At 42.5% G+C, this 24,728-nt stretch overlaps 1 protein-coding gene across 6 annotated transcripts in view; it reads right to left on the bottom strand.

Moving 5' to 3' along the window:
• Positions 1-24,418, bottom strand: part of AUTS2 (activator of transcription and developmental regulator AUTS2) — a 962,448-nt gene extending 938,030 nt beyond the window's left edge. For all 6 annotated transcript variants that reach the window (XM_024204993.2, XM_024204997.2, XM_024204996.2 and 3 more), the window contains exon 1: positions 24,116-24,418. In XM_024204993.2, the coding sequence (XP_024060761.1) occupies positions 24,116-24,409 (294 nt within the window). In that variant the 5' untranslated portion in view covers positions 24,410-24,418. The remainder of the gene's footprint in view (positions 1-24,115) is intronic.
• Between the last annotated feature and the right edge of the window lie 310 nt (positions 24,419-24,728).

Below are 24,728 nucleotides of genomic sequence, written 5' to 3'. Positions count from 1 at the left end.
TCTTGCGAACGAGGTCTGGAGAACCAGGTTTCAAGGAGCAAATCCATCCCACAGCTCCTGTGTTAGGGTTCAATCCTGCAAGATGCTCAGCAGCTTTCAACTCACCCTGGCTTCAATGGGAGGGAAGGGTGCTCAACGTCTTGCAGGATAGACTTTGGGGGGCATGGCAGGCTGCAGGCAGGGCTGAGCGATCCTTTGGGGCACCCAATGCCTCAATAGCATTTTGACACATTAGAGGACGTTACAATGCAAAAAAATTACAAGGAAGATTTTCCAAAACCACCTATTCGAGTTACACATTTAACGGCCATTGACTTTCAATGAGAGTTGGACACCTAACTCCTTCCTGCACTTTGGAAAGATACAGGGTGAGATGTTCAAATTACTGCCTTGATTTTCTTTCCACTTTCAACAGAACTTCTGCAGCCAGAATGCCTAAGAGCAAGCAGTAGATTTATCATGTGTACCACTTGCGATCTTGGTACTGAAGCCTTCAGATAGTATACAGAATTCGTGGCTCAGTGGAGTGGGGGTGTGAGAAACGGTATTGTGAATACAACTAGAGATGGGAGGAAAGCGTAGTGAGATTTTACAGGAGGCGATAGCTCATACCACCAGCCCAACAAACAAAATAAGCCAATGGAAAGCTGAGAAGAGAAGTTCTCATCTATCCAGAGATATGGGCATTTGTTTCTATCCTTGGTGCTTGTGAGATTATTATTACTACTACGTGCTTTTCTGAAGGACATCAGATTGATCTCAACTCGCAAAACTGTCATTGGTATCTTCGACCCGCAGAGCTATTTTGGCATTGGCCCACAGCTAAGTTCAGCAGGTCTCAGACTGCTCGAACCTAAATTTCCAATCTCTGGCCCCTGATTTCTTCATCCAATTCTCTTCTTGGCTCCACGTAAGGCACAGTGACAGGTATTTATATGACCCTGGCATCCTTCTACTTATGACAATTGGTGTTATTTTGCTTAAGAGGGCTGCAAGTGTGTGCAAATGTAACATAATGCCATTCATATTGCAACCTTTGTTCACCTGGTTTGATGAGTGCATTAGCTATTACTTTATAATACACTCATTACACACACTTTCTTGGATGCCAAAATACACGTCAGCCTTTGGTGCTCTGAGACTCTACTTAGTCATGAAGCGGCTCCCTGGCTGTTAAAGACTAAGTGTCACAAAGGTAGAGGCTTAAAAGCGTTACACGCCATTTTGAAATTCCAGAGTATTTAACGTCTAAATACTCTGAGAAACGTTCTCAACTCAGTATGCAAGAGGGACTTTAGCTGCAGGTTTCCCGGTAACATTTAACAGAACTCGGAGTCTAAATCTCCAAGCCTCAGCTGGGAATACAGCCTTTAGGGGCCTTTTTCTGGGGCAGCTGTGAATAGAGGGTAGGGTTATTTCCATCCACCTGAAAGACTTCAGTATTGCCAAACAAAGTTGTGAGTCAGCATCCACCTTCCCCCCACCCCAAAAAAAAATCATGACAAGAGATTACATATATAACCTGTTTTTTAAGCCAATTTGGGAGTCTTTTCCTTCTGGCTTTTGCACCTTTAGGATTCACGTTTTCCAATATTTCTCCTTAATGTCAAGGGCTAGAACTGTACTGTTCATGTGACACTGGGGTCTAAGGCTTTAAGAAAAGCACTAATGCTCACAAGCCAATCAGGTTGTGAGAGCTGGCAACAGACTTATTGCATGCTTTTCATTTTTATTTTAAGTTGATATTCAGGGTTCGCTTTAGGCACCCCGAATAACTGCAGCTGCCAGGGTGGGTACCCCCATGATTAGGAAAAGGTCCCCAGAATTCAGAAACTCCAAGGGGTGTCAATTTGCACAGCATCCGATTTTATTTCTCTACTCTGCATCCTGACCAAAGAAGCCAACAACCATTTTCTTCCAAGGATAACCAAGTGGGGCCTCCAAATTGCAGGAAAATTGAAGTCCCAAATTTCAGATTTTGACATGTTTGTGTCCTAATGTAGCCTCATTCACCCCTGTGCAAAAGGCCAGCACAAGGCCAATGTGCTATTTAGGCACTTATTTGGTGCACTGGCCTTGAGCTCACCCCTTGCACAGGGCTGAATTGCACCCAGTGTGAGCTGAAGATGAATATTACGGACACGAGTGAGTCTCAATTGCCCCCACTCTTCCCCCTCCCCCAAATGTGAACCTTACACGCGGTTCACAAGACACCAGTCTGCCTTATTGGTAGTGACTAATGCACAGTGCTACCCGGGCCATGTCATTTCCAGAGGCGGAGCACACACTAGAGAAAAAAATCAGACCCTTGAAAACTCTTCCCTGCCCAGGTCTCTGGGCATATTGAAATGATGAAAAGCCACACAGAAATACAGGCATCTTTTATAAAGCTGGCAAAGCAGTTCACATGCAAAACATTGAGGCACAGCAGAATTCAACAGAAGCTGAAAACGAGTCTTACATATACACACAGAAAGTGGCTATCAATTATGCTAATTAATTATACTGTGAGAAGTAAACCTTCCTCATTATCTCCTGGTTCAGAACCTGTTCAGCAGCAAGCTGACCACTTGCTGTACTAGTGCCAACAGCCCTTGTGCATTAACTTTGATGGCCGTTTCCCAGCGTCAGTGTTTGCTATGCATATCAGCCTTGTTTTGACCTTGTTGCTGGCTGCCTTTTCATTGAAACCTAACACGTGTAGCAGCCTAGGAGACTGGACAATCTTCCACGTCCCTGCTACAAGCGATACATCTTCAAAAAAAGGTCCAAAGTGCTTAATGCCTTTCGGATTGCTACTAAGGCTGCTTCCCTCCAGTCCGAGGTCACCCATGGTTCGCTATTCTCAGCGAGGCTGTGACATTACAAAGACAGTTTACAACTGCTGCTGTGCATTTGGTTATTAAGGAAACCCAGAGGGACATTACTGGTATTTTACACAGGTGCAGTCAAAAAGGGATAATTGCACGTGTCTACAGGCAGAAGCAACAAGTAGAGTGGCTGTGGCACACACTTTCTCAGCGGTTACAGACAGGACCTTGAGCCTTATGAACTAGCTTGCGTCCCTGATGCTGAGATCATTACAAAATAATGGGTGTTTTTATTGCTGGACAAAACAGCTTACTGCTGGATGTTCACAACAATATTTAGCTCAGATCAGATGTCTGCGTGGGAACTAGAGTTTCTGAAAGTGACACATCCCTAAATATTACTGACAAGTTCTTACTCTACAGACTTGCACTATAGCCATGAAATCATCTCCTGATACAGTAGAAAGTGGTGACCAGCCTGCTTAATAGATTTGTCCCACAAAGCGAACATGTGTTATTCTTTCTACAAAGAAGTCAGTTTTTAAAGGGGGGCAATTAGAAGGCTCTTTATTCGAAAGGTGTCTATAAAAAGGCCAGCGAAGTCAGTAAGTCTCCAAAAAGACTAAAATCTCCATCCCCAGGCAATGGCTCTGCCACAGCTGCTGCAATAAAGGCAGCTTCATTGAAACTTTCTTCACCATATGGATCCATGTTTAACGGAGAGCAGTGGGGAGAACCTGAGGCACACCCATAGAAAGTGAATCAGAACCAATTTGCAATCCTTATTGTTTGTGGCTTATAGCTTTCCCATGTATTTCCATTGGGGATGAGAGCTTCAGGGGATGACGACAACAGAAAAAGCACATTTTTGAGGAGAGTTTGAGAAGCGCTGTTTTGATACCTTGAGTTGCATAAAAATAAATACAAAGTCCAAGGTTTCACTCAAAAAATGGCTAGAGTTTCATACACAATAGGCAAGTCCTTATTTGTTTGCATATACTGCCTGCGGCAGCTATGGAGAGGTGTCATGCTCCATCACTTAACTCCAGAGGGAAACAGCAAAAGCATGAGATGCGTACTCTGCATGTACACTCATTGTAGACTCTCAACCATGGCAGTATTTCAGAAACAGATGTATATGTGTGCACACAAACCCACCCGCAAGGGGTAACACACACACACACACACACACACACACACACCGTGATATACGTGAGGTCAGACGAGAGACTCTAATGGTCCCTTCTGCCTTTTCACCTCTATGAACCGTGTAGCCACAGATTCCACTCAATTGTACACATTCACAGACTATCCATCTCCATACATCCTGAATTCTACACCCCATCTCCTCTTCTTGAAGTGTCTGTATGGAGACTTGTTTCACATTGATCCTACATTTATCCCTATTACACCCAGTCTCCTCATCCAGACAGCCCAGATCACTGCTCATGTCACGTACACACCACTTCTCCTGATCTGTGCAGGCAGACCCACCTATCTGAATGGGTGAAATTCACTGCTGTGAACAAGACCCAGACACCACTTAAGTAGCCACTTTCTTATGGAGCCCCATCTGAATCACGCAACTCCCCTTCCCTTTTTTGGAGGTTTTGGGGACAGCATCCAGATAGAAAAGAACCCCATCAGGGAAGCTCCATTGGAATCAAGGGGCCTTTGGACTACACCAACCTCCAGCAGTCATTAAAGATGCACATGATCTGGAAGAATCCACGATTGATGGAAACTAAGCCTGCTGTTCATTCTGCAGGAATGGAGAAGGGAGTCAAACTCCATCCCTCTACTGGAACGATCTGGGGAAATTGAGAGACAACTGGATTCTCCCCCGTGTTTCCTACTAGACCTCTCCCATTGTCTTTCCTTGAGGCGCAGTAACCTGGCCTTTAATAAGGACCACAGGATTTGACCATATCTGTGCAGACCAGAGAAAACCCAAATGAGTTGACCAAGTTGCCAAGGCTAGCACAAAATACTCTTAATACAACTATGCTTTGAAAGAGGCTTTTATATATTAGACCCCTTTAAAAATTAGTGAGGACAAAACTGCACTTATTGGGGGGGGGGGAGAAGAGGAGCTTAAAAAGGTAATAAACATTTAATGATCCAATAATTGGTTATATCAGACTAATCACTGTTCAGTAATTAACTCCCATTCCTTCTTGCTAATTTCATATTTTCTGTACCCTTTGATAGGTTCTTGTGACAATCAGCACTCCTTACGCTCTCATAAATTGAAACCTTTTGATGAAACTAAAAAGCAACGATACCATTAATCACCTCATTCATTCCAGTGGCTTACAGACTTTGCCTGAGACTAGACCCTTCCTCCTTGCCACCCTATGTACTGCGCTCTCAGTCAGAGACTTCGTACATTGCTCCATGGCCATCCTTAATATTGCTACTTGGCACCGGGAATTAAGTTCAGTCCCTTGCCTCCTAACGTTGTACAGAGCAGATTAGCTATAAGCAGCAAAAGCTATCAGCACCAAAGGGTTGGGGAGCGGGGGGGAAGAAGTCACATGAAATTACACCTGAAAAGATAAAAAATAAAATTGTACCACCAAGAACGAATACAGTAAACAGCTGGCATGTTACTGTGTAAAGCAACAATTAAACTCATTAATGTCATTTCCCACTAATTATATACACTAAGACAGAGGAGACACTTTGAGGTTTTACTATTCCCACTTCCAACCAGGCGTCAGCTTGCCCACAGCAATACAAAGCAGTGGAAGGAGGAGAGAGGACTCTCCATGCTTTTTGGCAATCCTGTCAATGATATAGGAGCTTAGTACGGAAGCAGGATCCCCATTCCTCTCAGTGATTCACTCTTGCAAAAGGATGCGCCCAAACGAGCAACCTTATTAGCATGGTTCCTTGGCTTACCAAGCCCCTCAGGGCGTATCCACATGAGGAGGTTAGTGTGGAATAAGCTAGTGTATGAATGTACAGTGCACTAACTACTCTACCCTAACTCCCTGGGTGTCCCCTCTTGTTCTGCAAACACTGGCAGTGTGGAATAGCTAAGTCCCCGTGTGGGTGTGGAGTAAGAGCAGTCACATGGGGTTAGTGCACAGCTAGCTACTCCCGTCTCCCCCTCCAGACCTCTCCCCCCAAAGGGGGGGGAGGGGAAGCACTTCCTCTCACTCTAGTCAGCAATGCTAGCAACTTAAGAAGATTCTCTACAGCATTCACTTTAAAAGAAAAAGAAAAAAAAGCAGCCCCCTCCCACCACAAGATGCCTTTTACTGAAGTATAAGGTATCATTTTAAAATTGCTTATTCCAGGGGATGTGCGCGCCAGAGAGCTGATGGCAAAGGCCCATTTCTGATGGGTCTAAACTGGCAATACGTCTTACCTGAAAGAAGCTATTTTCAATTAAACTAGCTTGTCAGTCATTCCCATCAAGCTACTCTTTCCACCAGAGTCTGATCTCAGTTACACCAGCGTAAAGACAGAGGAATGCCTTGATACTTGATATTTCAAGAGCATTTTTCCACATTTAAAGTAGCATCAGATCCAAATCTGGACCGTTACTTTTAACTAATAACTCATGATGTAGGCGCTGCAGATGTCTGTTGAGCTCAGAACCAGCTGTTTGTCTTCAAAGACACTTTTGACAGGATTTTGATCTGACAAGCACCTGTTTTATACCAATTGAACTCCATTGATTAGAACAGTCACATCTGGCTGACATTAATATAAGCAGAATCAGAATTGGGTCTTTTTCCTTAACGTTTTTTATATACACATATATAAACACACTCACTCTCCTACCTCTTCACTATTTGACATTGACTATGTAGAATAACTTTTCCTATTGGGGTGAGACGGGGGAAATAAATAAATACAGTCAGAGTTTTTTGCATTTCTCCAGAAGTCTGATACTCTGCCCAAACTGTCAATATTTTGCAATAGCTTATTTTGCAGCACCATGTGCCCAAATGGTGCTATGGAAAATAGTTATCTAATAGAGTGAATATTGAAATGAAATGGGAAAATGTCCTCTTCATCGAAAATGCTGGCATGAACCACTTAACAACACCCTGCACAGAGTACCAGGGGTTATCAAAACATAATTGAGCCACAGCTAATCTGTTAGCGTATCTGAACTGGAGGGAGGTTAGATTGTTTGCACATTACTCAGGCATTAGAAGGTGTTTGTGGGGGGCAGGGTGGAGGAGGCGGCAGAAAAATTAAAGGGAGCTCCTTGCTGCTAATGGAAAAATAACTGCAGGGAAAAAATAACTGCAGAGTGCTTTAACAGATTTCTCCTCTTTTGTATGCACAGGAATATTTATTTAATCAATGTTCTGCAACAAAACAGGCCTCTGGTGAGCTATTGTGGAGAGTGAACTCAACTCCATTCATAGAGTGGTGATTTGAATCTTGCCACCTGTTTAGTCAGTACTGGGGAGCACAGAGATACATGGGTGGAAGCAGAAGCGCCAAGGGGAGGTGGAGGACCTCAGTTCGTACATCTCCAGAATCCAAGGGTGGTGCTACTTGCCAGGGAGATCTTGATGCTGTGTCATTGCTATGTAATTATCAGGCATACCCGCAAGCAAAGCGGCAATGCTCAGAAAATACATCCCTTCTCCGCAACAGACGACGCACAAGACTTCTCTCTGCGAGGGCTTGATTCTGTAGGTGCTGAGAGCCCTCAACTCTCACACTCAGTATTTTACAGGGTCTGGACACAATTGCCCTCCCCCCCGCACACACACACACACAGCACCAAAAATAAAAACAGCAAGCTTGTGTTAGTAAGGCCCTGCTTAAAGATAGTATTCAAGAACATGCTTAATTCCATCCCTGTTCATGACAGTATTTAAGCATGTGCTTAATTTTAAGCATTTTCTATTAATTTTAACCACATGCCTAATACTTAGCTCTTACATAGTTATCGTCATCAGGAGCCCTCAAAAGCGCTTTACAGAGAGGTATATATCATCAACAGGGATGTACTTAAAGGTTTTCCTGAATCAGCCTTATTTAGGGCCTGATGCAAAGTGCAATGGTGTTAATTGATGTCTATGCATCGGACTAATGAATTTTGGATTAGGCCCTTAGCCTTTTCATCTCTGGATTATTTGCTGCTACATGCAAATACATGCCACATACAGTACACAACTCTAGGATTCGTCTTGCACAAACCCTGATCACACAGCAACTTTGCTTTTCAATGTGTTATCCAAGTATTTAAAATATTTTTAAAAATCCTCATTTAACTTTTACAAGGCCACTTTGTGATAGAGATATCCTAGCACTGACACATACATATTACACTAGGATTCCCTGGAAGTAATGACAGGTCTAATTTGTTTATCACAGTCCCAGCTGCCAGAATCAGCAATACGTCCTTTAACATTTCTCAAAGCTGCAACAAGGATTTTTTTCTCCTTTGCTCTGCAGTGGATTTGAAGATACTGCTGTAGCTTAGCCTTGATACATGCCACAGCTTGGAGAGAGGCTGTCAGAAGTTGATTTAAAACTCAAGCAAAACCTGACTAAATGCTAACTTTCACATTACTATAAAATTTGCAGTTCAGAGAAAAATAGCACGTTCATCAGGTACTGCCACAGGAAGACACTGTCAGTTTTCTGTACTAAAACAATCACTGTCAACAGAGTTTGGGCTCACAGTGTTGGTTTTGTTTAGAAAGGGTTTGATGATCAGTTACCTAAAATGTATTCTATTCAGTCACACAACTTATAACTGGGTAGGTGTGTTCAGCCTGACAGTCCCCATGACACTATCTAGATATTTAGCCCAAAACCTTACAATGGAGCACCTCACAGACTTTAGTGAATTTACCCTGACAACACTCAGAGGTAGGGAAGTATTAACAGACTCATTTTACAGATGGGGAGAACAGACATACAGTGAGATTAAGGCCTCAATTTAAGACCACACTTAACTACGTGCTTTACTTAAAATCTCTTTAAGCATATGCTTAAGCACGATCTTGAATCAGGACTTAAGAGCCCAGGTCAGCAAACCATTTAAGGTAAGTACATGCATAAAGCAAAGCCTAAAGCTGTCCCTCTTGAGCTAAAATGCTATGCTGAACCCAGGGCTAAGTGACTCACCCAAGGTCACACGGGGAGTCCTGTGGCAGAGCCAGAAGTTGAGCCCACGTCTTAACTAAAGAACATCTCTGAAGAATGAGATAATGGGACACTGGGTTTGAGAGGGATTTATGCATCTCTGCAAGCTTGCAAACGCAAACAGCAGTGTTTTGCTGGTGCATGAGAGTCAGAAGGTGATGTGACTGCGGCTGACCGAAGTGACACCACCAAGTCGGCTTTTTGGGTGAAGACAGACAATGGGGATGGGAGGGGAATTTCCAGGCAAAGGTTTCTTTATGATTTCTGCCAATGGGAAAGATATTTGTGATGTGTACATATGAAGTCCCTTTAGCCTGGTTACTGTCAAAGCTACATTACATGTTAAGTGCCAGATAAAGAATGGTAACGGTTTATGGACTTTTTTTATTATTTGTTTGTTTCTGAGCATGCTCTAGAAACATATGGTGAAGCAGGATTATGGGGGGAGGAGGAGCAGGAGTTTTAAAAAAGGGGGTGTCTTATTTATGCTTTCAATGTGTTACCCCTACAATTTTCCAGGCCTGTAATCCTCCCCCTTCTTTTTATATTATCACTGAAATCCACAACAACAGCGAGCAATTTAGGCTGCACTGCCTGGCACATCATAGGAGACTAGACTATTGACGTTAATACTTGGGTCTGATTTCAATTGTTGGGTTTAATATGCAGGTCTGGGTGGTGTCGGTGGCCTGTGACATACAGGAAGAGGACAGACTAGATGATTTGTAGGTCCCTTCTGATTTTAAACCCTATGATCGAGAAATCTCAAGTGCTCCCATGTGCAAGGTCACATCTAGATGATTTACACTGTTGCTACCTCTGACCATTTTAATGGGGAGGTCTGATATTTCTTAAAGCCCCAGCTTCTGGAGTCATGTGACCATTTCAGTTTTATTTTACAGAAAGTTTCTAGTCCTCAGCTGCAGGAAAGAAAAAGAAAAAAAAAACCCTTGAAATTATGACCCAAGACTATACAAAAACAAGGTAAATTAAAAACAAAAAACAAAAAACACACTTGAGTTTTAATCCAGTGTCATGATTTTGGGGAGCCCGACGCGTGATTTTTTGAACTCTTGCAGGTTGTATGGAAAGCTACCTCCAATCTCTCCCGAAGCGTTTGCAGTGGTGGTGGGAAGCCTCGAATGAGGAATACGAGTCAAGAAGGGTAACAAGGCCCACGTTCTTCAGAGACACTACTACTACATGGAGAATTTATGGCTGCATGGATTCTGCCACCTCCGTACACCCATGCAGATATCACTAGATATTTTTAAATCAATAAATAAAATCCATTGCTAATGCCTAACGTTTACCAACGTAGTCCAGTGTAGGCTATCGGATAGCTACCTACTGAAAATGTAGTGACCCATGCTCCAACACTGTAATCTAACCCTTGAACGAAGGACAGTGTAATGCCTTTGCAAATCCATATGTTTTTGAATACCACCACTGCTGTCAGCAAGCTACAGCAGTGCCTCTTTGAAGATTGAAGTAAAATGACAAAGCACATCATTGTGAAGGCAATTATATGCTGCAGTAACCATTTTACAATGGCCCATATGGGCTGTATTTCAACAATGCAATTTCCAAAGCTGCCTCAGCAAACATACATCTCCGTCCCTAATCTCAGGTAGATTTTGCAAAACAAAATAAGACTGCAGCCAGAACAAATGTGAAATATGGATAACAGATGTAGAAATGTGCAAATGAGGATACTAGAGCCATTTGTGTCAGGGTACAAAATAGCGAGAGCAAGCAAAGCACGTCTCAAAAGGCTAGTCACAACCAAGCTCTCCATTAAAAGGGACCTTCTAGTACCTGGTTCCATCAGAAAACGGATATTTATATGCTTTTCCATAAAGCTACCCCATTCATTACTGCATTTGTTCAGAGACTATTTGGCTTTATATGAATGACATATGCAACTGTGCACAAGTATCGGAAGGGTGTAAACACTAATGAGAGAGGTGGATCAAAGGAATAGGACTAGGAATAATGGGAGGAAATTAAAGAAACTGAAAGGTATATATCAGGAAAAGTTTAACAGTGGGGCATCCAAGTTTGTGGAGTGGACCCACAAAGGAAAATGTAATTCTCTTGAGTCATTGAAAACAGTACCAAACATTTAAGAACAGACCGTAGAAATTTATTCAGCATTGGCAGGAGGATGGTCTGCCTGACACAACAGGACACTACGATCTCTAAACTCTTAATGTCCGATTGTCCAGTTCCAGTTCCTGCAGCTGGAGTAGGGAGACAAAGGCAGCTTTAAATTACTATCATTCTCTTGTATTCTGGGATATTCAAGGGCCTTCCCAGTCCCAAGCATCAGTTAGAGCAGCCTCAGGGCTGCTCTGATTTACGCTTCACTGGCCCCTAGAAAGCAGACAATAGGTGGACTGCAGGTTGCTCCAAACGTCTCTCCACCCTTCCATTCCCAAGCCCCTACAAATTCAGTGGTTCTCAACCTTTCCAGACTCCCTATACCTCTTCCAGGAGTCTCGTTTGTCTTGCATATCCCAAGTTTTACCTCATTTAACTGCTTCCTTATTAAAAAAAAATAGAACAATACAAGGAGCATCACTGATTGGAATATAAATATTTTACTTATATTTCAGGGTGATACTTGAGCCCATTTGTCCACCTGTCAGCCTTGTCTGAAGCCCAAGCCACAGTCGGTGGGGCTCCCTGTGCAAGGGAGCTGGAACAATTCGGGTAGTGGGGTGCTGAGAGCCACTGAACCAAACTGTAAACCCTGCATATAATGGAATCCACTTCAAGCCAGGGGGATGCACCAGCACCCCTAGTTTGAGCAGCTATGCTTCTGTGGCATGGGGCCCCAGGCAAATGCTTGCTACCGCCTAATGCTGGCCCTGCATTTGGAATCCCCTTAAACCCATCCTGCAACACACACGCCCCCTGGTGGGAGGGGGGTGGAAGAGGAGGAACGGATCTAGAGGAATTGAGTACTCCTTGGAAGAGCTTTGGTTGAGAACCACTGTCCAAATAGAGAAGCTGAAAGCAGGGCTGAGATGGACGGAGCCTTTGCACCACCAGACTTGCTGAAAGGGGCTTCAGTCGAATGGAAACCCAGATTTATGATTCTGTTTCTGTCCAATAAGCAGCTTAGGGATCTCTTCCCTTATGTTTTATGTAAATAAAAGGGAGGATAAAAACAGGGAAGGTGAAGAAAGGAATAGTGATTATCAAGGGTTCCATTTCTAATGAAAGAACAGAAATAAAACCAGCCTAAAACTTCCATAAAGACAAAAAAATAAGTAAGTTTTACTAATCAACTGATTTATATAAACAAACTAATCCTTACTGCTCCTATCCACAAACACAGGAAATGTCACTATACCACATTATAGAAGAAACACAGATACAAGATGAAATTATAACTGTGTCTACAGCTGGATACTAAAGACAAGTGCAAGATCCAAGCTTATTGTCAACTCCTCAAAAAAAAAATTCAATGAAGCTGTACAACAGTATGTCAAAGCCTTTAGTCCATGAGAAATATTACTTCCTGGAAGCTGAAATACTATCCAAGGCAAAGAAAACCACCTATACTTACAATGTACCTTTCAATTTAGGCAATATGGCAGTATTTAGGCATGAAAAAAATAAAGATGGGGGGAAATTTACTCATTAATATAGAGGAAACTTGAAAGGATTGTCTGTAATGGCAGTTAAAAAATGAATGGTTTTGAATTAATGAAGATAAAAGCATGTTTTACTGATTATCTTTTTGAAGCTTGCACTCATGAAAGATTAAAGGTGGAGAAAAGTTGAAGTATCAAAGACAAAAACTTAGCATTTAAAAATCCACTTGGAAGCTGCGCACTTGGCATGATCGATCTTCTTCCATGTCCATGTGTAGTAAAAGAAAAAAGGCTTTAATGATCTATAAAAATTATAAACACAACATGCATTTTTGTGCTTTTATGCAGGTAGCCAGGAATAAATTTTGCATTATGCAAAACACCCTTCTCTAAAATTACAGATCACAGCATGATTTTATTTAGATCAAAGGAAAGGTCTAGTGACTGACATGCACTGGAAATCAGGATTCCTAGATTCGCTCTGCCACTGATTCAGTATGAACTTGGGGCCGGTAATTCCAGGCCTGACTCAAAGCCTAGTGAAGTCCGATCTTTAGCCCCTGAGTTTAACCATCCACCACCTCTGTATATTATTTATCACATTCTGGTCATGAGGTGTCAGGGACATGCAATTATTAAATTCTATTGTTGTAGCAAACCCAGACGATGCTAGGTAAAGTAAAATAGTTGTGTTTTCCACCACCACACATCCAAGGAAATTTGTCAATGTCTTTTTATTTGCATATCTGGCAGACTGCCCCAGACATCTAATACATAAATGATAGCATACAGGTGTATTAGTTTACAGTTTGCCTTTAATCTAGGAGTGTCAATTTGCTTCTCTTTTAATTACATTCATCTTGATTCGTTAGTACAATCTCATGAAATTTCTTCATTATGTAAATGGCACACACACACACACACACACGATAAACAGTTGTTACAAGTTTTCTGGTTCAGCAGCAAACAGCCACAATGTATTAGCCCACACATCATGCACATTCAAAGTCTCAACCATCCCTTTTTTCCCCCATCCAGAAACAAGATGTTAATAGATTTATTAGTTCTTCAAAAGTTGACTACTAGCAGCATACTGCCACAAATTCACAGAGATACGTGTCTCCTTCTGGATTACATTTTCTGGGGAGAATGTTTGTAGTTAGAGAAATATAAGTCAATTGGACTGAGGTCTTATAAACATATAAAGATCCACTTTTGTAACTACATAATTCACTGGGTTTTTCAACACACATTCTGAGGTTGGAAATTTGGCAAATCCATTCACCAGATGTATCTTTCTGAACCCAGAACTCATTAACATTTATTTTTAAAGTCCAGCAGACTCAGCTGTTGAACCACAATAATTGCATTTATTATTTTTTTCCATAGTTAAAATGACTAATGTTGGAAGAGTCACTGCATAGGAGCACAATAGCCAGCCAGTAAAAATGTGGTAATATCCAAAAAGCAAAAATAAGAAAATAAATGTGTCCCCTTAAAACAGGGTATCCATATTCTGAACCTCACACAATGAGTTTCAGTATTTAATGTGATCTTAAAAAAAGAGGGAAGACTGTCACACCAAAGAGTGCCAATCCAATGTACATCAAGGGCACTTAGGCCTTAGAAATCACAATACTAAAAGGGATTACAATATAAGTTGTCCAAAGCAGCAGCATGTCTCTTCTCAAACCTTCTCCCTGCTCACCACGCAATATCACTGGACAATCCTACTGTCTATTGCCTCAGCCCTCCACCAATGCCCATTCAAAACAGGCAGGCCTTTACAGCATTCCTGGAAGGTCACTAGATTTGGCCTAATTCAGAATGAGGTGGAGAGAGCGTGTGCTGGAAAGGGCTCTTACAGAAGACACATGACTAGCAGCCCCCCTCCTCCTTTAAAGTAATAAGGGGTTCACTTAGAGTGCCCTAATGATTTCAACCACAAAAGAAGGTCACAGGGAGAGAGGTGGTTTGTCAGATAGGAAGGTCTCAGGTCATTTAGTACTTTATGTGGGGGGGCGGGGGGAAGAGGGGAATCAATGCCTTAAGTAATGATATTTCTACTTATCTAAACTTTAGTAACAGGTAAAATGTGCAACTGACAAAACTAATGTGAAAAGCTAGCAACAGGCCAACGGGAGGAAGATATACCGCATGCACCTCACAGACTGTAGGAATGACTTCTAATGACTGGTCTGCCACTGACATATTGCATGGTGTCGGGTAAATCCATAGCCACTTTTCAGTCTCATTTCTTCCCTATGATGGGGAAGCTAAAAATATCCTTACCTACCTCATAGGCATATTGTGAGGATTAGTTAATATTTGGTACAGTGCCCCTAACTTGCGTGGAGTCCCTCTGACTTCCCATGCAACTTTGTGTGGAAATAAAGAGGTAGGTGCTTGCAGACATTATAGTATAAGGGGCTATTTATGCTAAGTGTTATCCCCACTACATACCGTACCACTAAACACGATGGGCTCTGTAACCCCAACCAGCCTACTACTGAGCAAAAAACTTCATTTTTCCCAGATTTGCCTCCATGTCTGACGGCTGTAATAGTGCTCTAAAGATTTTCAAATCATTGTTGAAAGTCCATGAAACTGTTAACATTTTATTGTGAAACAAAAAATATTTGACTTCACGAAGTTCCAGTAGCCAAATGCTTACTAATCATTAAAACATTGTGCGCTATGACTTTTAAAAATTAAAAGAAAGACTTTTGAACTTTTTGGCCATGATAAAGCCATGACTTTTCCCTCTTTTTGCAACCAGCCTCAACTATCAATTAACTTCACATAATATAATCTCATTTTTGCTTCTGTTCTTTATTTTCAGCTAATGGCAACCAATATTCATGTTTCACTGTGGTACAATGGATACCAGGTTGTCTATTAATTGAAGCCAAGGAACAGAAGCCAGTGTACCTGGCTCTGATGTGGACTCCCACTGTGACCCTGGACAAGTCACTCAGCCCCACATTTCCCAACATGTGCATGCACTTTTGGACCTGCCTGATTTGCCCAATGACTGATGTGCACACAAGTCAGGGCCACATGTAAGTGTGTGTGTGTCCTGCATGTGTACATCTCACACTACACAAGCCCAGTCAGATGCATTCAAGAAGGTGCCCCTACATGCACTTTGGCAAATGTATGTACCTCAGTTTAAACACCTGTAAAATAGGTTTAACACCCCTCCATAGCATTGGCAGTTGCAGCATCAGTAAAAGCTCTGTGAGATCCTTGAATGAAAGCTTTTTAGAGTATTACTTGCAAAATGGGCAGGAATGAACCCCACATTTTACAAATCTTCCTCTAACTGCCTATGATCCTCTTAAGTGGGGGACATGCTGTGACTAACCCAATGCAGTGCTGTGAACTCTGCCAGAGAAAGACTTGCAGTGGAATTGCAATCTACTACTGAATGCCACAATTCATCTTTCTGATCTGACTCTGCACAGTCATCCTGCAGCATCCACAAAACCTATCCCAGACAGCTTAACTCGGACAACAACCCTTACAGAACATGCAGCCTCTTTACATTAGATTAGGACGGCTGATTGCTGAATGAGCTTGTGACATATATGTAAAGATTGGCTCTAGCAGGGTAATGGCACCAGTTGAATTAAAAAAAATAATAAAAAAAATCTACCTGCTCTAGGTGCAATTTAATAGAAAGAATGTTAATTAATTCAAAATGTTAAGAAACAGTTCCTCAGAGAGGAAGTTCACACAAATATCCTAAAAGGACACAAGAAGTGCTGTGGAGTGACCATCATGACATTTAGACTATCACACTTTTTGCATCCAAGAGCACGTAACAATATAAGAGTCACACAAGCAAGAACTCCAGAGCATGAAGAAGTTAATAAATCTAGGCATGTAAACTGTGCCTTCATTTCACGTGTTTTTAATACTAACAAGATTTGGGTAAATACAGTGACATCAGCATAAATTCACACAGATAGCATGTCATGTAATGTGATCAAATTAAACACACAGCAATATTTACAATGCCAGGGAATCCTATTCTAGTTCTCGGGCTGACTTATTTTCATCTCCCTCACTCCCACCTCCCCACCCCCAAAAAAGTAAAATAAAATACTTCCTTCCAAGGTTTCCCATTCTAAGGATTTACCCTTTCAGTTAAAATCTTCTCTCTCCTCCTCAAAACATAAAAGTGTCAAGATTAGTGCTGCTAAGCTATCCTACCAGGGAGAAGAATCTAAAGATATTAGTCAACTCATTATCTTAAAGGTAAAGGGTACAGCAGAGCCCAGCTTGGGATTTGACAAACCCCAACTAGAGCACAGATATTAAACTGATAAGTAGTAAGGATGATACATAAAAGCACAGAGAAGCATTGCAATCAATTACCCTTAATAGAACTGGCATTAGATTGTCTCAAACAGAATGTTGAAATTCAAATAAAGGAAGACTGTGGGTTAAACATTTCCACATTTCAGCCCACAACTTCCCAACTCCATTACCCTTTCACTAATTGTGTTTGAGACTTCACTAAACTTGAGCTTGGGCTATTTTTAAAGCCTGACTCAACTTATTGTTGCTCAGAATAAAGATTGAAAACTTCTAATTTACTGTAGATAATTAGAAAGCTCCAGGTCAGACCTCCAGAGTAGCATGGTGGGGGCTCCAACTCAAACTGATAAAAGGACTGTTTCTAAAAAATAGACTACACTGTAGAATATTCTGGCAGACACCTCCCAACTGGAAAGCAACAAGGGCTTTTTAAGCAGGAACAGATTTTGCTCAATACTCCCTCTGTTACTGCCAGTACCCATCTCCCAGAGGAACATTTACATATAAAGCAATAGATCTTACCTGAAAGTAACACACCTCTCTACTTCTCAGTGATCCTGTCCAGTCCCTGATATTTCTCTAGCAATCTCAGTGTTGTAACTCTTTCAACTACTTGGGCTCTTGATGTCTTTCCCTTTCTGGGGTGATCATTTTCCTTCTGAGTTCCTGATCCTTTATCCTTATTTTATAAGTGTATTTCTTCAGACTCCCATGTCCTAGCAGAGACCCCAGATACTTAAGGAGAAAGAGCTCTCTTTCTCACCAAATATGATAAGAAAATGATGCTATGATAGAGAAGAATAAGGGTGTGTGTGTGTGTGTGTGTGTGTGTGTGTGTCTTGTCCTATTCACATGTTTGTGTAACTCCCATAATCATCAAAAGCAGAGCCAAAAGAGACCACTTGAATCTCCCAGTAATCTAAATATCTCATCCTTGTGTAGCCTAAACATTCCCTTCTCTGAAAAATATCGAGCTACTTACTTAAATGCCTAAATTTAGACAGTTTTGAAAATGTTGCCATTGGAGCCTCATCTTGTGGGGTTTATCCCAGTTTTAAGTTTCTCCAGGTCACTCTGCAGTTTAGCATCTTCCTTGGTGATCCACCCCCCTTTCCCAGATCATCCACAAATTTGATCCTGGATAAGTTTACCATTTCCTCTACATTCTTAATGAAAGAGAAATGTCTCCACTACTGACCCCCTGCAACCAGTACCAACTGAACCCACCTTAACACTACTCACCACTGGCACATTTTACCTTTAAGTTTCTACCTTCTGTTCCCTGTTGGTCTAAATCTTAGCACTCACGCATGCAAACACAGGTTACAGGACAAACCCCTAATAATCTGTGTAGTCAAACATCATAGGGCCACCAAGATTTGCTGACAGCAATGAATAAACACTTGGCAGCAGTGTGAAGATGAAGTTTCTTCAGTAATAAGAAGGGATAAAAAAGGCAGATCAAAGTGTTTGTTTTGATGAAAACTCAAGGAATATACAGGCATACTAATCATGCAGGGTAAGAGACTGGTAAGAAAGAACCATCACAAGCCATGCTTTCTGGTACCCAACCCAGTGATACATGACCTCTTCTTCACACGTAGGAACATAGAAGCTTCAGATACAAGAAAAACACTTATTTTAATTTTCCAATGTATCATACATGATGATATGTAGTATCACAGTAAGTACTAAAGGCAAAATCCTGTTCTCTGATGCATGCACAGAATTGTAATTAACTGGGCCTGACAAATATACAGAAAAAGAACTTAGCACATGGTATCTTCCAAACACTTCGTCTTACTTACACATCTTGTTGGTGCCCAGCTATAACTAACATCTCCCTTCATCATGCATCCACATCAGTGGAACAACTGCTTAAATTTACTCTAGGTGGATGGAATGATCTGATACAGAATCTGTAACTCAATTAACAGCTCCTTTACATACATTTGTAAGCCTTTCCAATTTGTAATTAATTATGCTGGGCTTTACCAGACAATAATTTAGCATAGTCTCGTAGCATATCTAACACAGGTTACCAGTAGACATGCATTAAGAAACAAGAATCACCATTTAAATGTAGGTTTCTCCCTGTCAGATACAGCATGCACATTTGTTGTTTATAAATCTGATGTTTGCTTTATCTGTGTGTCCTGTTTCAGGTAAACAGTCCAAGCCGAAGCTAAACAATTGCCCACACGGAAAACTAGCGACGTTGCTCAGTGTTCAGAAAACAAAATCAGCTGCTTACTCTACAGGGCTGGGCTGAGCTGACTCAGGAAAAAAGTACTTCCCTGGGTCAAAGCTATCTCAACGCTCAGGTCAGATTTCATTTCTCATCACAATAAGCCATCTCCATTACTGTGTCAATTTCTGTTCCCTCCCCCAACACATACACACAAAGCTTTGGGAGATTTAGTGAAGTGTTATCTCACCAGAACACTAGTCTACAAACCTCCCTCTCAAAATAGCCACAGCTAATTACAGAGAAACCAAAAGAGGGAATGTTACAAATGGAAAAAAATTTGGCATCCTCATTCCAAGAGGCTCCTGGAAAGTCCTTCTTGTGCCTTGGCCAAAACAGAGTCTGAAGATTCTACTGTTGGCCAGAGTCACACAAGTACTGTTCATCAGAAAAACACCACAGGACCACTTCTGGTTGCTGTGCTGAGTAAAGTGGTCAGAGTACTGACCACCACAAATCGGAGCACTGAACCCCCTTCCTTTTCTCCTTCCACATCAAATAAGAAGTTGAAAGGCCAAGGAGAGCAGATATAGGGACAATGAAGCTAAGGAACTAGTAATTTATGTTGTGCACAGTCACAACAAGAGATCAGTGCCTCATAGCAAATTCTAGGAATACATCCCAGATGCGTAAACTAAGAATCAGATCTGAAGGTTTCAAATGCATGAAAGGAATCCTCTGGCTTTCAAGGCTAGGCAAAGTCAAGCCCACAAGCTACCTTTGCTAACCAGAGAATTATGGCAAGGCTAGGACCGCTCTTGGCAAATTTGCGCTCGAGCAGTACTTAACAAGCAACATTCACTGCAAGCCCCTAATTTTCTTGGTTGTTTGAGGAATCCAGAAACATTGTCCAACAGTAAGGTCCCACTCTCCCTTCACCCCTTTCTTCTTCTTCCACCTACTACTCCAAGCAAACCAAGACATGCTGCTGTAGAGATAAGAATCATCAAGAGATAAGAGGTGCCTACCTACATGCCAGATAAGGAAAAGGCTCTAAATGCCAGAGAGAATAGTGACTTAGAGTGGCAGTCAGTGAAACAAGTAGCCTTGGTTCAAGACAGTAACTTTTATCAAGGTGCAGTGTACCACAACTGGCATTAGCAGACATACACCTCTCTTCTTTGGACACAACGGCCATAGATGGAATCCCCTCTCTTACACAATCCTCCCTGTACATACACGTCATCCATTTACAATATGCCTCCCACATCCTAGCCGGTCTGCTGCACAATTAGGAGGCATTTTTGCCAGTAGTGCCAACACAATGTGTTTAGAAAAAGAATGGGGCCCACTGGCTTCATCATGCTCAATCACTAAAATATTCATAATAATAAATTAGGGGCAGCACCATGCATCCACCCAAGGGAGATCTCTCACTTAGAGTGACCAGATAGCAAGTGTGAAAAATCGGGACAGGGAGAGGGGAGTAATAGACGTCTACATACGACAAAGCCCTGAATATCAGGACTGTCCCTATAAAAATCGGGACATCTGGTCACCCTACTCTCATTGGAAAGGTGTTCTCAGAGAGCTGCCGCTCATGTCACTGTCCTTGTCTGGCTACTACCCTTTAAGAAACATCTTTTGCTTCTCCTTTTCTGGATTTTGGGGTGGGATCCTCAACTGGTATAAATCGATGTAGTGCCATTGATTGGATTAGTGCTAGACTGGTTTACACCTGCTGATGAAATAGCCCTCTCTCTCTTTCCACGTTATTGAATCTGGAGCTCATATTTGAAGTTCAACCACAGAAAAAGAGTTTGGGGCAATTTTTTTCCTGTTATGAGGCACTAAAGCCCACTGAAACCAATAGAAAGACTCACTGATTTCACTTAGCTTTGGATCAGGCCCTCACCAAGTAAATTAACAAGTGCTGCAAGAAACTTTCTTGCAGCACGTGTCCACTCAAGTATTTCAGCACCTACACATCTCACTGATCACCACCAAGATCATCTCACTTAGTAGTGACTATCAGGTCTTCCTGCTAGTACTTTCAAGTCTCAACCAAAATGTCAAGTAGCCATAAGAAACATACACCTTAATCCCAGCCAGATTAGGCCGGTGTGCTTGACCCTTCTGTCTCTCTGATCCAGAGCTTTCTCAAATATATTTAGTCTTATTCTTATGTTTTTGTAAGTGAGTTTCTAATAATATTTGTCAATGCAGCATGAAATCATTAGTTCAAGATGTGCCATCTATCACATGAATATTAAATTATGTCAAATCTCAGTGTGCTGGCGATTGTTTTATCTGAATCAAATATTAACTGGCAAAGCTGGCAAATGTTTATTATCTCCTTTCAAGGGATGCACAATTACAACAAGAAGCCACTAGTAGCCATTCTTCGACTAGCAGAGAGAGAAGAGGAAAAGGAAAAAAAGGGGGGAAATTTTAATTTCCACTTTAAAAAACAAGCAAAGCCAAATTTAAGTTATTTTACAAAAGCTCCTCACCAAGTTCAAACAAGAGCAGGCTGATAGAAACGCCAACATTTATACGGACCATAAAACATACTCACCAAAAAGTAAGGATTTTGACCAAATTTTGGAGTCCTTATTGAAACAGAACACCCAGTGACATGAATGGGATGTTTGAGTAAAAACAGATTTTGGTCTACTAAGCCCAACTGTGTAAATCTCTCTCCTGTTGGGGAACACTAGTTAGTCACACAGGTACTCCCATTGGCTTGAATGGAGCTACCCATCGAAGTACTCACCAAGGTAGGCCAGGGCTATAAAACTGGTGATTGTTTACTAGGGATCACAACTCATGCACTTGAGAATTTGTCTTGTACCTGAGAAATACACACTTTCAGTTACACTATAAGAAGTTACTTGAGTGGAGTTACTCTGGCTTCATACAGACGTAACTGAACAGAATTTGGATCCCAGTGTAAAGAAACAGAATGCTATTATTACTGGATAAATATTTAAATAGTTTAAATACACACTTTTTGTTGTTAAATGATCAGTTGCATCTTCACATTTATTTTGACAGTTCATAATTGTTACAGTTGCAATTCCATGAAATACAAACCCAAATAAATCTGGCTTCCCCAACACAAACTTGGTAAAATTCTACAACGTGTCATTTATAAACAAAGGCCCTTAAAATAAACGGCCAAAGCTATCCTAAAACAACTGTATCCCCCTTAATTACACAGTGCAGGATTAAACAACATTTTAAAATGTTGTTTAATGAAGTAAACACTAAACAGTATCCTGATCAGGCTTGGAGGTTTGGGGCGGGGAGGAAATGCACAGGTTGTGCTTTCTAAGAGAGCCTGAATAGTGTAATATGCCCTGAGCCAGAAAGGGCAGACTGGATCCTGGAATGACACTAAAGTAGTAACTTCCAGGGCTCAAAAGGAGACAAACTGGATACATTCAGCAAGTAACAAAAAAGCAAACAAAAAAATCCAGTGAGTTAAACGGCATTCAGTTTCCTATCACGTTTTGTCTTTAAATTTTTTTTTAAAGACAAGAACAGCTGGTGCCTCCAGTTTGATTGCCAGCCCCCCAGATGCGATAGTACATGTTAAAAAACAAGGGTTGGGAGGCACTAGGAAGACTACCAACAATAAGTAGGACCACTTGTAACAGTCTCTTTGATGTGTCCTGAGACAGCAGCAGAGACAGGGACCTTAGTTCGGATTCACAGAAGCATTTCAGATCAGAACAGGAGCTGTTTCATCACATGTTTCAAAGAGGGGGGGGTGTCCCCCAAATTAAAGGGCCAGTACACACATAACCAAAACAAAATAAAAACAAATCAGACCACAACCTCCCTCCCCCCTTCCAATCCTCCAAACACACAGACCTTAGAAATCAGACATTTAGCCGTGTTTGTACTTGGTAAGTGGTTCTCATCAGGCCTTCCCTCCTCCTCCCCACAAAATATCAAGAAACACCCCCTCCCCCCAAAAGTATAACCTTGACAATGAATCAGGACTGGAACGTTCAAACACTACTGCCACAACCAACCCGTTCCCCATGCCTGCAGAACACAGCCCAGTGCAAGTGACCACCAAAAATCCGAATCCTACAGAATAGCCAAGAAAAGTTTCATTTGGATCCTCTATCACCGCTCTGGTGGAAGGGGAGAAGTGGGGGGGGGGGGACAGAAGAGAAGGGCTGCAACCAACATGCTCTGGTTGTCGGCGGAAAAGAAAAACCACACACACAGCCAACAACTCTCTCCTCCCCACATATGGATTGTGGGTTCAAACATTTCTCTCTCCTCCATCCCAAGGAGGAAAAAGCGCCCCTCCCATTTTTATATCCTTCCCCCGCCTCCCCCCCAAAATCTATCCTGACATAGGTCTCTCCCAATCGCAACAGACCCCGCTTTTTAATCTCCTGCTACCCCCCCGCCACGCAGAAGCTTGGCTGGCTGGGAAATGTGCATTTGGAAAGCAACGCTGCAGGTGTTCAAGGAATAAAGAAAGAGACAGAGCTCTCCACACACACACAAAAAGCAAAAGCACTTCGGAGAAGAAGAAGAAAAAAAAAGGGGGGACAATTGGGTAACAAGCCCTTTAGATGTCAGCAAGGGATTCCCCCCTTCTCCCAGTACATTTAACCCTTTAAGAGGTGAGGTCCCCATGCAGGATAAAGGAGGCTAAGCCCTCCCCCCACTTTCCTTTCTCCTAGTGAAGGAGAATACGCCCCCCTCCCTGCAAAATAAGCAGCCCCACCGCTCCCCAGTGCTGGAGAGGAGGGGGGAAATCCCCCATCAACTGCAGCCAAAACAAAACAGACAGGCAGCCACAGCAATTATGGGGGGGGGGAGAGGGAGGGGAGAAGGGGGGGCGCTGCATTGTTATCCATCCAGAGAGAAAACGCAGGCAGGAAAGAGTGTGAAAGCCAGCGAGAGAGACTGAGAGAAGGGGGCACCAGGCAGATTTCCCTGCCATGTCTCCCTCCGCCCCCCTAACCCAACAATGAGCCCGGCACACCGGCAGCATCGGGGCGGGAGGCGGGGGGGGGTCGCCTTACCTCCAAAGCTTCAAAAGTGACAAAGCTGCACATTGCAAAGCCATCGATAATGTCTTCTTCTGCCGAGGAGGGCTCTCGCCTCTTCCTCCTGGGGGGTCTAGGTCGGGACGATGGTGGATTCCCATTGTCTTCCTTCTCCGAGCCCGAGGAAGAGAGGACCGAAGCAGCCCTGGTCCTGCTGGCCCCACCGGCGGCGGCCCCTCCTAATCCGCCTTTGGATCGCCTCTCCCGATCTCTCTGCGATCTGGATCTCCTCTTTCTCCGAAGCCCGTTGCATCGTGTCGGGCCATCCATGGCTCTTGCTCGCTCTCTCGCTCTCCCTCTCTTCCCCCCCCTTCCCCTCCCCTCCCCAGCACGGCCACAAATCCGGCTTCCCCAATGGAATAAAGGGGGAGGGAGCGAGGGAGAGGAGAAAGAGGGAGGAGGAGAGGACAGAGAGAGAGAGAAGGGGGGGGGGAGAAGAGAGAAATAAAAGAATCCAAGTGCGGTTCCACCACCAGCGAACACCAAATGTAAGAGATTCCTATAAGCAAGCCAAGGAAAGTAATGGCTGATCACAGGTCGCCTTTGTAAAAAAAGAAGAAAAAAAAAGGGGGGGGAGGGTGGAGAACCC

Source organism: Terrapene carolina, unplaced genomic scaffold (assembly GCF_002925995.2).
Source record: "Terrapene carolina triunguis isolate 2854851 unplaced genomic scaffold, T_m_triunguis-2.0 Scaffold231, whole genome shotgun sequence".
In the NCBI taxonomy this organism is placed as follows: domain Eukaryota; kingdom Metazoa; phylum Chordata; order Testudines; family Emydidae; genus Terrapene; species Terrapene triunguis.
The sequence above is the reverse complement of the archived record's forward strand: the minus strand, read 5'-3'. Positions and strand labels throughout refer to the sequence as shown.